Source organism: Arctopsyche grandis, chromosome 1, assembly GCF_051622035.1.
Source record: "Arctopsyche grandis isolate Sample6627 chromosome 1, ASM5162203v2, whole genome shotgun sequence".
Classification (NCBI taxonomy): domain Eukaryota; kingdom Metazoa; phylum Arthropoda; class Insecta; order Trichoptera; family Hydropsychidae; genus Arctopsyche; species Arctopsyche grandis.
Window position 1 is genome coordinate 5,537,730 of NC_135355.1, and position 14,816 is coordinate 5,552,545.

At 37.2% G+C, this 14,816-nt stretch overlaps 1 protein-coding gene across 1 annotated transcript; it reads right to left on the minus strand.

Moving 5' to 3' along the window:
- Positions 1–617: 617 nt before the first annotated feature.
- Positions 618–12,318, minus strand: Vav (Vav guanine nucleotide exchange factor). The gene is made up of 16 exons (XM_077441425.1): positions 11,925–12,318; positions 9,872–10,047; positions 7,701–7,760; positions 6,949–7,165; positions 6,615–6,785; positions 5,684–5,911; positions 5,484–5,603; positions 5,284–5,400; positions 4,878–5,042; positions 4,598–4,800; positions 3,202–3,319; positions 2,977–3,128; positions 2,772–2,903; positions 2,533–2,682; positions 2,295–2,463; positions 618–695 (listed from the first exon to the last, which is right to left on the minus strand). The coding sequence occupies exons 1-16, from the start codon at positions 12,261–12,263 to the stop codon at positions 618–620; spliced, it is 2,595 nt and encodes an 864-aa protein (XP_077297551.1). The 5' UTR covers positions 12,264–12,318.
- Positions 12,319–14,816: the final 2,498 nt, after the last annotated feature.

Consider the following 14,816-nt stretch of genomic DNA (forward strand, 5'->3'; position numbering starts at 1 on the left):
AAAGCATCATCAAACTTCATTTAAAACACAATTAAGAGGATATGGAAATTGAGATTGGTTTGTATATATATAAAATAAAATAATAATATAAATGGGGCATGCGAGAAAGTACATAGTTAACAATATTAAAAATGAATACAACGTATTATAAACAGACGTATGTATGCATAAATGTAAATTTCGATTTTTCATAGCACTCAAGTACATATTCATTAAACGAGTCGCACCTATATGTAATGGAGGGTATCTGATCATTAAACAAAACGCTGACCGACGTTATGTCAAAAATTATATATAACAATATTATTTCTTCATTAAAAACTGGAATAATTAACAAACTATGCAGTATTGGTGAATATCACGTGTCATGACAGGAGGAGTACATAATTGAATTCTTAAAAACAAACATAACAACAATGCACATTCAATTCACAAGAATATACACGAATTATTATATACATACATATATATATATATATAAAATACACCAACATATTTATAATAATCAGTGATTTATCAAAATAAATATATATATATATATATATATATTACATATATATATATTACATATATATATAATACTAAAACAATCGTACAAAATATATCTACAAGACCCATTAATCCAAATTGCCCAAAAATTCAGGATCTTCTCGGACACAGTCTTTGGGGAAGAAACCCGATTGAAAATCTGAATGCTGAAAATTTACCAAAAAAATACGTTTATTAATTGATTAATAATAATATAATAGGCACAGTTGAACTTGGTTGATATGAGAAAAAAATTAAAATTAAAATTAAATCCGCTAATAAATTGAAATCTAAACATTTCTTTATAAAAATCATGAATTTAAATTACATACATAACAAATAAAATCGTTGAATTTGATGTGTTGTGACCAAAAACCGATTGTTTTTACTGACATTTTTATATGAAATTAATCTTTTTGTATATGAAACTCATAAACACACACTATGTATTTAATTTTTATCTATACCTATTTCATTAACCAATAATTCAATAAATTGGGTTACACGTCAATTTTTAGTGATTTTTATTCCTTTAATTAATTTTATTTTATTTGCCGGACCGATAAATTGTACCCGGCAAATAAAAAGAATGCCCCTCTAAGATAGATAACACGACAGATTCGGTTTTTGTCCAGCAAATCAAACGTCAAATGGGTAAAAAAATAACAAAAATAAATGCCGACCCTAACAACCTAATCTTAAATGAATAGGGCCAACCCTAACCCTTAAATAAATAAGTGTTGGCTTCTAAGATATTACAATTCCTTAGTGAAAATGTAACTGTTTAAGATTTCAATGAAAAGTCAAATTTTATTTTTGTTACTGGCAACCCGTTTGACGTTCGATTAGCCGGGCGGACGCTCATTCTGTCGTGGGAGCTATTTTAGAGATGTTAATTTGACATTTGGCGTGTAATTTATTTTACAGCCGTGCCAAAAATATTATCCCACTTTCTACGTGACCAAGAAAAGTCGATCTTATTAAAATCGTTCAAGTTGAAGTCAAGAGTCGAAACATGATAAAGTCGGAGTCAATTTTAATTAATATTGTAGCGTATGCTAAAAGGAGCCGCCATTATAATTGGTTTCGAGGATTATCTCCAGGCTTAAGTACAAGTTGGCTAACAATGAGAGACCCCCAAATGCACTTAGCTGCGGTGACGGCACTCGGTCGCATTCCCGTGGACTTCTTAGAACTGACAACGCCAAAGCGTGGGACTGCATATCCGAGTACGTGACTAAACAATGGGGAAGGAACCGGACGTCGAAGACCTGTCCTTTATAAGGAGGTACTGAGACCATATCAAGACATTCTGGACAGAGCACTGGTGGTGCGTGGATCTCCTTAATCGTCAATAAATGCTGTGACACGACTTTGGCCTTTTACTTGGATCCTCCACCCACCCCTACGCAACAATATTATTGTAAAATGGATTCATAAAAAATAGCCAGCTCCTCATAAGAGATACTACAGAATACAAATTTGCAAAATCATATCTGAAAAATGGTAGACTTCAACCGAAGCAAAGAACACTTTATTTTTCAAAGTGTGCAAAAAGTTATTACATATTTAAATATAAATATTATGTTTGTTATTATGTGTGAGTTGCGGTTTATACAATCGAACACAATTAAATGCGGTTTTATCAAAATGTGGGCATGGAAACGGAATAAACAAAAACGATGTAATTCATACAGATATTACGATAAAATAGCGGTCTCAACTAATCTCGTTACAAACAAGTTCCAATGTAGTAAAAAATGTACCCTATCAAGCGGACGACCTTTCCACCAGCCACGAGAATCACCCTCCTTACTCAGCACTAAAATCTTAGATCCGGTTCGCAGCGGCAGTTGACCGCCCTCCGAAGGACGAAAATCGTGAGTTGCCGTAGCCACAACCCTACGAAACGGCCACCGCAGTATTACATTCAACCTGAAAAGCCAATCAATGTAATTCAAATGTATACACAAAACCAACACACAAAAAAAAAACATTACACACCCTACAAAATTTTCAACTAGACTCGTCTTCTCGTAATAAGAAACCAGCTCTATAACGCTACGGAAAAACCTCGACTCGGACAGATAATAGTGTTGAACAGAATCGATGGGTCGTTTGCACACCCTCATGTGTTTGACCGTATTATCGGTCCTGCAAACAGAATACATATAAAATTGCAATTCAGCGTAAAATCAAATACCAATACACTAATGAAAGAAGATATATATATATATATATACTTTAAACTAAGTGCGTAGTGAGTCTCGTGCGCTCCTTGAGTAGGGTTTGGTCGCACTCTCAACAAGAACGTTCCGTCAAGTCTCCGTTCCAATCGAGTCGTAGCCACGTCCCGACCCATCTCACCCACAAACCTGAATACAAACAGTTTATTTATACATCCGAATGAAACTTCGTAATGACGTCAAAAACATACGTAAGACGGACCACATGTAATAGTGCAAGGCGTGATCGGGCGATTGAGGGTTGGCGAGAGCTGGAGGTAGCGGCGGTGGTGCTGGAGGTGGGATCCCGCACCGTCCCGACAGAACGATGCACGCTTTATGAACGCTGCTTCCGCACACTGTGCACAGGTAGCCCTGAATCGACACAACAACAACTATGCAATGGTGAAACACCTTCGATATCACATTGTATGTTTGTAAACATTACCTGGAAAATTCTACCCTTGAGAAATTTCGAACAGTGGTGACAGGTCACAGGTTTTTCGAACGTGTGAAGGACGAATTTATGATCGGTGCTTCGACATCCCGCCGGCTCCATATTGTCTCTATTTATAATATAGTAAAGCATTACAAATTTGAAATAGTGTTTCATTAGCAGTGTATAATTTATTATAAAGATTTATATCATTTAGCTGGTTCGCGGCTTGTACTTGTATGTAGGTGTTATACGTAGTATATGATAATAATTTTCTAACAATTAATAATATTAACTAATTTGGATTATATTTTTCACTCTACGTCACTTAACGAGTTCGAACAAAATTTTAAGAGGTTTAAAACAAATTTTAACAGTAAACAAGCTGACAGTGACAGTTCACGCGCATGCGCAGATGGCTTTGCGCCTGTCGCGGATATAGTACCTGCAAATAGCCACAACCTTTATTTATTTAACATACTTCATTGGAAGAGTGCGCCATACTTGATTATGCGAGTGAAATGCACTAGATATGGATGCCTATCAGGATTTTCTTTTGAAATCTACTATTATCACAGTATATACATAAGTGTAATACATTTAAAGTGGGTGTTGGTAGCTCTCTCTATCTCTCTCTCTTTTTCGCAGTTGCTGGTACGAGCGAGCGAGTGAGACAATTTATAATCATGTGATCTATTTTAAACGCGTATTGTCAACATTTGGTATGCATTTTATTTATTATTTGGTATAGCATTTAACTACACGACGGCTCCTGACCTCTATAATAGAAAACGGTTTTATATTGTTTTTGTAATTATTCTTTACTAGTGTTGTGCCCGATGGAGTATCATCGCATGGGTTATGGCATATTAAGTTATTAAAAAATGAAAAGAATTGTGTCGGCTGTTTGTTCGATCCGCACACGGTCGTATTTTTTTCAAATATATTTAATTGTTTAGTATAAAAAAAAAAAATGGTAAAAACGGTCGTATTTTTTTCAAATATCTTTTAAATATATTTAATTGTTTAGTATAAAAAAAAAAATGGTAAAAACGGTCGTATTTTTTTCAAATATCTTTTAAATATATTTAATTGTTTAGTATAAAAAAAAAAATGGTAAAAACTAACTACCTACCAACATAAAAACGATGTAAAACACCAATAGAAAAATTAAATTATTAAATTTTCAATGGATGGCGATAAATGCTCAAGAGACCAATTTGCCTTGAGGAAACATTGGTAGCAAACAGTATATATCTATATATATATAAACCATTCGTTTAGCATTCAAAGGGTTAATGTGAATTTAATGAAAATCTGAAAGATAATCTTTGAATCTTTTGAACTCATCTATGTACAATATTTTTTTTATGTATTTGCATATATTAATTGTTTAAAAATGCATTACAGGGCTTCCGTGACTGCCGCGATCCAGCGCCGTCGTGCATCATCATTCCGCGCATACAATGTGAAGGCACCGCCTTGAGAGCGATGCACTAAAAACCATCGAGCCGACCAGCGACCTCCACCGCCGACGTCTCCCACTCTTCCGTCTTCTTCCACCCTCCACTCGCTCAATTTGATCACAGTCCTAAAGGAATATTGATTTTCCTAAAATAAAACGGAGAGAAGAAACAATTAGAATTAAATGAAAATGTGAACACACATAATCATCTACAGACACTCACTTTAACAGTTTTACACAAAACCATCACTTTGTCAAAGACAAAGACGTATCGAGAGCGTAGTTTTTGATCGTCGTGCGCTCTCACTCGAAGCTCTCCGTCTAATAGAAGACGTCCATAATCCGCCAAACGAGCTCCCATAGGTAGTTCCCAATCTTGAATACTGTCCTAATGCACAAATAGAACGTTTCACTTTAATGCTAAATTTTATATCAAACCAAAACTGACATATTCTTTGTAAAATTAAGTGATTTACATATGAACATATTCAGATTCAGATTGAATCCATTTTCTTGTATTTAAATAATATATAAGTGACAAAATTAAAATTTCATTACATGTAAAGCTAACTCATAATTTTTTAAATGCAGTAAAGACTTTTCATTATGTGTCTGCGAAATTTGACTACCTGTACGTTGCCTAGTAAGACGAGAACTTCGCTATCTCTTTTCACTTCGTTTATATATTGTGCAACGTCAACCATAGCTTCTTTTGCTCTTTCGAGACTTCGGAAATCTTCATGATTCTTAAAAAAAAAATCGAAATATGATAGCGTTAGTAATAACAAACATTTACAAAACATCATTTCAATGATGAGAAATCAGATACCGGTTGGGTTTCGTGTACGAGCTTATCTAGAAGAAGGTGATACTTTAGTATTCTTTGCATTGGTACTGATAAAATATCCCGCAATTGGATACGACCATCGCTGTGTTCCTTTTGGCATTTCTGCAAAACATTCAAAATGGTTCAATCAGACACAAATGTTGAATATTGTATTTTATTTTTGTTTCCGTTTCCATGCATACAGTTAATTTTTTTGAGAAAACGTCATCTTTTTGGGATAGGAATTTCAACGAATCTTGGGCGGCGGTGAGATTACTGCAATAGTCGCCGTATAATAAGAATCGCTCTCGCCACGACAGAAAGACGTCGCCGAGTCGAGGAATTCCTAAACCGCTGTTGGAGCTGATACCTCCTCCAGCCGTCGCCTGTTGCAATTGGGTCACAAACCCAGAGTGAATATCGCAAAGTTCCTGCAAACCAAAAAAATTACATAGTAAATCTGGGCCGTCCAAATTTAGATAAGATGAAAATGTACTACAGTTTTAAATATAATAATGAGTCAACGATATTACATTTCCTTTATGCAATTTCGGATGTACACCGACAAAACGTTTTGATAAAAAAGCTTTTGATTAACCGCGATAAAGACAAAACGAGCTCAATATTTCGAGTTATATTATGTAGAGTGACAAATCATATCGTATCGTGAACCAAAAAACCTTATCTGTTGACGGACAAGTTGCTGAATCTTTGAGAAACCGCTGCGGCAGAATATCTGCTGTTTATTGACAAATATCTACCTTAACAATATAAACCAGCAGTTTTTATTTGCGTGTTCACTTATCAAAGTCTTCCTGAATAGTTTTTTGTGATTAGTGTTTTATTTCTTCAGGCATAAAAGTCAGACAGGTCACACAAATGGTTTTATAGACTGCATTTCATACATACATTATGGAAATTTAAGATTAGAATTCAAATTTAATACAACAAGTGAAAATTTATTCTTGAATTTGAAAATCCAAGTAAGATGGATCGCATATGAATATAATAAATATCAATTTGAAGACATCGAGACACTAAGAAATGAAGATAGAGTCTGGCGAACTCGATGCTAGCGCATTTGTGAGAGATTAGATTTGTACAATTATAAATTAGATAAAATATAAATATCACCTTAATTCCGTAGAATATGACTTGAACGTCGTGCAATTTCATAATCGGCGAGAGAACTTTGATGAAGTATTTGTCGATTTTTCCCAACACGTCGACGTAATTCGTCTCGGTGTCCACCAACTCTCTTATAACATAATCCCTCTTCTCCAAACTATGTGTAGACGTCGCCAACTAAAATCGCAACACAACCAATCATAAATTCGTTCGACGGATTGCATGCAAAATATCGAAACATTTCTGAAATGAGCGTGCCTACGTGTTAAAATGTCTACTTTAGCTACGCATGCTTTAAATAAAATAAAAGTAAATTAAAAAATATATATATAAAACATACAGATAAGGTCGCTTCTCTCGAAGCAGAGAACATGTGAACCCCACGGTGATCTGAGTGGTGAGTGTTTTGTCTAGCGGTCGGTTTCGCTGAACTTTTGACGGAACAGAGATCATGATAAATCTCTTCATCTCTGATACGAGCACAGTAACTTGTATATTCGGTCAGATCCTCTTCGTGAGGGTCAGCTATGTTCTTTTTGGGCCTAGGAGGTGCTCCTCTAGTACGGTGATACAAATGATATATAAAATTAATAAAAATAACACTAAAAAAATGGTAGAATCTTTTGTTGCATACAAATGAATAAAGAAAAATATAATAATATATGAAATATTACAATCTAATTAAAAAAGAAGAAAAAAAAAACGCAGGCAAATAAAAATCATCGTACGACAAACACATATGAATGAATTAATTCTGTTAAAAGGGAAAACCTCGGTTCTAATTGCGGGTACGTGGACGTAACACAGATCCTCGTAAATAGCTTCCACTCGCTCTTGGAACGGGACCGCGTTCGGTATTTTAAATTGTACCCATGGTGAATCCCCCGCTATCGTAGATACCATCGTATCTTCGTCGGGTGATAGCAAAGCTAACGTATCCTCGTCTGCGTTAAAGCTGATAATTCACACACAACATACACGTCCATCAGTATTACAATACAGTATCTTATTACCGACCACACTACAACGAACGACCACACAACAACAGTTTAAAAGATCGAGTATCGATAGAATAATAAGAGAGTTACTTACATGGACTGTAGATCTTTGTAAATGTCTTCTTGAGATTGGGTACGGTGCGCCGAGAAACTTCTGAAATGACAATTTTAAGTAAAACATGAATCTAAATTTGGTCAGATTTAATGTGCGAATGTCTGAGCGATCCATTTTAATATGTATGTTATACGGACGCAAAATTTTACCATACGTATCCGCCGGACGCTCTCGATATATATTCAAGGACTACTCGGTGAAAATTTCAGCTATTTATTTCATCTCCCACATGACTTTGACTTAATGAGAATCAATATTTTGCATACAATAAATGTTTCGAGTGAAAAATATATCATGCTTCAGTTGTTTGAGTGACAACACAGACAATATTCGCATCGCCCATACATTAAAATCGCGATCAAACTACTTCCTCGATGTTTCCCCAATCAATACTTTCAAAGCATTTTAAATTTTCTGCATATTTCAAGTATATATCACTTGCCTTGATCTCTTTAAAAATCCGATAAAACTATTTCCACGTCCGGAAGAATCTATCTCCGTGTTCAAACCAGTGTTATTGGTTTTACTTTTGAGCAAGATTTTGCAATTCTGTATATAGCATCCATTACACTCATTATTTCCCTAGAAACTGATCAACTTATTGTCTTCTTCACTGATAGTTTTGATAAGACCAGCACGGTAGAGCCGTTTCATTGATGATATGATACTTTGATTCATGGGTTGTGAATTAGACTTGTGGATACGCGTTTCGGCGGTAAAAATTTGCCTATCATAAGACCGTTTTTTGATTTTAATATACGATAGTTTCATTCGGATAAGAAAAAAAAAATTATCCATTGACAGTACTGCTTTTTGTGGCAAACCTTTTCTTTTTAAAAAGTGTCACTTTAGTCTTGAATAAATCTTTGGAGATATCTCTATTCATCATGCTCCTTTTTGGATATAATAATCAACAGGAAGATTTTTAATTTCAGTCCCTTCAAATGGTTCCGCGATAAATTACTAACGGACTTTACATTTGTATTAAGTGTGTTAACTAGTCACGATGCGTTTAATTGAGTTGTGGAATAATTATTGTGTAAAAAATAATGTTTTTGTACGCTATTTTAATAATTCCGTGAGCGAAATGTCGCGTAAGTGATTTATCTGTGGGTGTAATGTCCGTGAGTGATTTATCGTGACACCCCTCAAATGATCCAATGGATTTTTTTGGTTTTTCAATTAACAAAGGTTTAATTTTATGAATTTATTTCAAGCATGTATAATCTGCATCTGGACAATAGAGAGTACATTATATTTCCAATTGACAATCGGTAACAATTACAAAATATTACAAAAAGTGATAGTATTTCTATACATTTTACTTGTATAAAGAATCAGCTTATTTTAACAAGGCTTTTATTATTGTACTTTGTATTTATATTTTAATTGAAAAATATTTGTACAAAGACATTCGTAAAAATATGTTAGCTTAGTTTTCTATTCTTCATCCAACGAAACCTCCCAGGGAAAGTTTAACCCTCACGAATTTAACGAAGCGTTAAAATCATATTCTGGTAAATCATCTCATATTTGTGTGGGGTATTCTATTTACAATATTCGGTAAAAAGCTTTCGAGGACTGTCGGGAATATTTCGATTAAGAAGCAACCCTAATATGGAATATAAATAGCGACTATATACATATATATTAAACATACGGTAGATCATTCGTAAGTTATTCGCATTATTCTACTCTTTCATTCCCATTCGGGTGTATATATGTATGTGAAATGAGCGTCGGACGAATAAAATTTAGAATCAGAATAACCGATAAATATGTATTTATATTTATATGGGTGTGATAAAAACTGGTATCGTCTGCGATTCTCATACATCTCATTACAGCTAGCTTAGCATAGAGTAAAAAAAAAAAACAAAAAGTGATTCTTATCGATCAGATTTTCTTAGCAATATGTAGTGGGTTAGCATATGTCAGAGGTTCGTAATAGTTTATCTCGATCGATACGAATCGAAATGAATCGTCTGACACGTTTTGCACAATTATTTATTTGTACATATTATATACTAGTGGTATTAGCAGGCTTCGCTCGGTATTTTTTAATATGAACCGTTCAAAAACATGGCTAATTGAATAGTGAACATTTGAATTGAAATAAATTTGAATATTCATTTGTTTGGAGTACTCACTTGATGTTCTTGGCCAGCGCTTTGGGGCATTGGCTGAGCTTGGCCAGCGTGCAGAGGACGCGGTGGAAGTTGCTGAGGTCGAAGAGCATCGACGGGTCGAAGAGGTCGGCCTCCCGCAGCTGCAGCTTCTCGTGGCAGGCGCGCAGGAATACCCGGATGTTTCTCAGGCAGAGGAACTGTGCACACATATGTGTCAGTGAGGCGAGTTCATATGATGGTGCGTACGCACCAAGCCAACGAACGGCCCACAGGCCAACTTTTAAAACCAGTAGCGTACAAAATATCGAAATAAAAATTAAATTTAAAAATTGAAATTAAAACTATTATTATTATATTAACCCTTTGGCTGCTACGAGGTTTTTCAATGTCCAAGCGAAAAATGCTAACATTTGTAATTATTTTGAAAAAAAATAAATATAATATTTTTTTTTACATACTTACTTCGCCGAACACTCGTAATTTTTATAATACTTTATATACATTTTTAAGAAGCAGTCGTGGACTCGTGCTCTCTCTTTCTGTCTTGCTTTTACATGCGTGCGTGCGAAAGAGATACCTACATATATACACTAAATAAGTTTTGACGATTGTTTTCCGAGGCTTTATTCTTTTCAATAATCTATTTTTAGATATCGATGTATCCTTACAACATGCGATATATTCGAAACAGGTAGCGGTCTCTCTCTCTTTCTTTCTTGGTTTTAATTGTGTACGTGTGAGCAAGACACACAAGGATGCGAAGTTTCTAATAATCAAATAATTTTTCAACATGTATCATAAACATTTTGTATGCATTTCAGTTGCATTTGATTGATTGCATGAATTCGTGACGTCTCGTGACCTATATAATTGAAAGCGGATTTCTATTGTTTTTTGCCATTTATTTTAACTCTGCAAAATGATATCGGACAGTGAAAGTGATGAAAGCGAAATAATAGCTCCTCGCCGAGGAACTCGACAAATCAGCAGCTCTACTGATTCTGAAAATGAATTTATCGATAATAATCAATTCCCAAGTAATAACTCCTTATATGACATTGACAACGAACCCGAAATTTACTTTGATGATGAACCCGAAATTGAAGAGCTTTTATTTAAAAAATTGATAAATATTTATAAAGCTTGATTGAAAAATAAATATAAATACGTATATAAAAAAAATGTTTCGTGCCACTGATGCGCTGGTGGCTCAAAGAAAGTATTGAAATACGACAATTAATGACGTCAACAACGATCGTCGTAGCAATCTTCGCCGATTTCAAAACAACGATTTATCGTTGTTGTAGCGGTCAAAGGGTTAAAATTAAATTCAAGTATCAAAATAAAATTATAATCATTATATTAAAATTAAAATTAAATATCGAAAGTTGAAACAGAACATGCACAATTTAAATAAATTTTCGAGATTGAAGCACTAAGAAGATTGAAAAAAAATCAAAGAATTATTATTTTTACTTCCCCGTAATGCGCAGTTACCGAGAATATATCATGTATTAGTATGGGTGATCCAACGATTTTCGCTAACCTGGGGGGTGTTGTCGGTCACATCAAACGGATTTTTTTATTCTTCAATTGTTTCTCTCGTCGAAATAAATCAAGTAATTAAATCATTTCAGAGGTAAAATTTATCGGATAATGCGCGATTATTAATTTTATTTCGACGAAAGAAAAAAAACCCTTTGACAAATCACCGACATCCGACACGGCGTTTTTTTATGAATTGTTTTTTTTTTATCGATCATCCACGTGGAAATACAGTAACATCTCGTGACGACTTTGACAATATGTTTTTTCGCTCGTACGCAGAGAAATTATAATATTTCTCTGGTTTTAAATGCGGTATCGTCGTAATTCAAAACATCAACGATGATCTAATTTTAGCTCAATCTCGCGCTCTTTAACTTGATTTTGATATTTAATTTAAATTTTAAAATTTAATTTTTATTTCGATATTTTGTACGCTACTGCTGGTTAAAAAGCGTCGTTGGTTTGGTCCGTAAGCAGCATGAGATGGAAGTGGTGTGTAGTGTGCTAGTGTAAGTGGAGTAGTCACCTGGGCCATCTGCGGCCGCTGGTTGACGTCCTTCATGTCGAGCGTGTGCGGGTCGAGGACGTTGAGCAGGTTGCAGAGCAGCACGCCGTCGCGCAGGGTGTGCGCCAGGTCGTGGATGGAGCTGGAGGGCCAGTTGGCGCGGTGGTCTCGCCGCAGCATGCCGGTGCGCGTCAGCCACAGAGCGCACTCCCGCCACAGGTCGCCCCCCACACCCCCCACACCCCCCACACTCCCCGCACCCGCACCCGCACCCGCACCCGCCAGCGCCTCGCTCGTCCCCGCCGCCCCCGCACTCGCTGCGCCACCACCGCCGCCGCCGCCGCCGCCGCCGCTCGCCATCTCGCCGCTGCCCGACTCCGACTGCTACTGCCACTGCAACTTCGACTTCAACTGTGGCTCCGCTTCTGCCAACATTGCCACTTGACAATTGCGCATTTACGCCACCCCACCCCACTGCGTATTGAGACAGAATGTTCAATTACAGTGTAAGACAGGGAAGGTATGTCGACCGTATCCCGGTCTAACGAAACACATGTTGTGTACTTTGAAAGAGGATCGTTTATTTGCGTTCGATTGGTACAATGGTTATATTGTATGTATGTATGTACGAATCCGTTTTTTTCGGAGAAGTGATGTCCGAGCCAAAAACCCCCATGGCCGTTGGTTGTCCTCTTACGGCTTCGGCTTTTGTTTTCTCTCTTTTACTCTGATCTAGGCTTGGGCATAGTAGTTCGCAACTGAGATCGCTCAGTTTAGTTCGCCGCTCCTAAACGAACTAGTTCGCTCTTCTAGTTCGTCAGCTCCCGGATCGAATCATATTCATGAACAACCGTCTCGTTCTCCGACGAAAGGGTCTCTTGGACTGTATTCGTCGGGGGGGGGGGGGGGGGGTGGTGGCCTCATGTTGAGGGCTTTTAAGGGTCAAATTCCGTGACCTTTAAAGCGGGCTTAGTATCGAATCAGTGAAAGGCAGATCGTTCGCTCGTTCGTTCGCTCGTTTTGGCTCGATGACAGAATAACACATGACGCAAAAAATAATCAAATTTTTTTTATTTTTTTAGAAATAATCAACAATTATATTACTTTTAGGTACTGGTTAGTTCTTATAGAAAATATCACTTACACTTATAAAGTTGTTACCTAACAATTAAACATAATGACTTGTTTGAGTGAGATCGTATGTATAAAAAAAATGAAATAGAAAAAAAATATTACATATTACTGTAGGCGGGGGGGTACATGTGTGTTGACCGTATCCCAGCCTAACGAAAAACTGTTGTGCTTGTTTTAATAAAGTTTTATTGTTTGCCTAAATATTGTACAAAGGTATTAGAATATTTGGGCAAAAGAATGTCGTTCAGCGGTCTCTGGATATGGCTATGTTCAGAAGGTCTCTGGATGCGGCAGTGTGTTGCTGGCTCGTTGTTCGGCTATGTTCAGAAGGTCTCTGGATGCGGCAGTGTGTTGCTGGCTCGTTGTTCGGCTATGTTCAGAAGGTCTCTGGATGCGGCAGTGTGTTGCTGGCTCGTTGTTCGGCTATGTTCGGAAGGTCTCTGGATACGGCAGTGTGTTGCTGGCTCGTTCGGCTGGTTGATCTTCCAAGTCCGCGTAGTGTAGTGGTGGCAGGTCAGGAGCTGGATGTCGACTCTCTGCTGCTGTGTGTCGGCGCTTGCCGCTGTGGTTCGACTGGCGTTGTTTGGGTTGTACCTCCTTTTATAGTGTTTCTGGTTGCTGGCTGTTGTTGATGCGTATGCGAGGAATGTGTTTTTGTCGATGGGGTAGACTTTTCTGGAACGATTGGCACCGTTCCACTCGATGTAGTTTAATGGCTGCAGGTGTGCTTCGACTGGTTTGTTTCCGCTCTACTGGTAGGGGTGGAGCTTTCTCGAAGGTTTTGGCACCGTTCCGCTTGAGTTTAGTTTAATAGCTGCAGGTGTGCTTCGACTGGTTTGTTTCCGCTCTACTGGTAGGGGTGGAGCTTTCTCGAAGGTTTTGACACCGTTCCGCTTGAGTTTAGTTTAACAGACACGTGTATAGAAACACGTGTCGACCTTTTTACGAGGCGAGCGTGTGCCATGCGTTAATGACTTTCCTGGATATGTGTCGCAGTGACCTGATGAGATCATTTCAGTTGTACTATATGCTTACAACAGAAAACGCAAATATCGAAAATCGAAAGATCTGTAGGAATCTCGTCACCGCAATCGAAACATCTATTGCGACGGAGAATACATTTCTCACGCTCAACCATTGACGTCATCTCGAGTCGAGAAACTTCCACCCCAACAAATCAAGCAGTACGACGCGAAGTTGAAGAACACCTGCATCCATTAAAGTGCACAAATAACAACTACGTAAGGTATGAACAGGAAATGTCGGGTACTGCTGTAAGCCTGCCGTGGCGTAAACGTGACGGTTGGTATGAATATACCCATACAAAATGTACCAAAGAATACTTTTCGTACGGCCGGATACCTGCTGAAGTCGGTACGTGCTGACTAGGTATGAACAGACCTAAAATGTGCGCGCGCAGAATACGGGAGGAAAAGCATGTTCCTCTTGTTCCTGTTGTACCCTGCTCGCGTAAATTAAGTGAGTATGTACCGTTTACCATGCACCCTTTTTATCTTTCGATTTTAGATCTTTACCTTCCAATATTTGTGTTTTCTGTAATTTAACATTCTGTCTCGTCACGTAGACCCAAGTAGAATGCATAGAATGGTCATTGTTAACAAAAATATCGTCTAAAAGCGAGCCATCGAAGAGAGCGACGGAAAGTCAGAAGAGAGACGAGAGAGAGAGAGAGAGGAGGCGAAGTTTAGCAAACAATGAACAAACTCTGCCGCGCAGAATTTTTGTGGCAACATTTTTGGAGGCTGAGAGCGATTCTAC

Excerpts from the sequence above, each read along its gene's own strand:
- Vav (XM_077441425.1), bottom strand. The coding sequence starts at position 12,263 with ATGGCGAGCGGCGGCGGCGGCGGCGGCGGCGGTGGTGGCGCAGCGAGT. Across the intron at positions 10,048-11,924 it reads AGCGGCCGCAGATGGCCCAG|TTCCTCTGCCTGAGAAACAT; the intron begins GTGACTACTCCA and ends ATGTGTGCACAG. Across the intron at positions 5,043-5,283 it reads TCTTACTAGGCAACGTACAG|GACAGTATTCAAGATTGGGA; the intron begins GTAGTCAAATTT and ends TTTGTGCATTAG.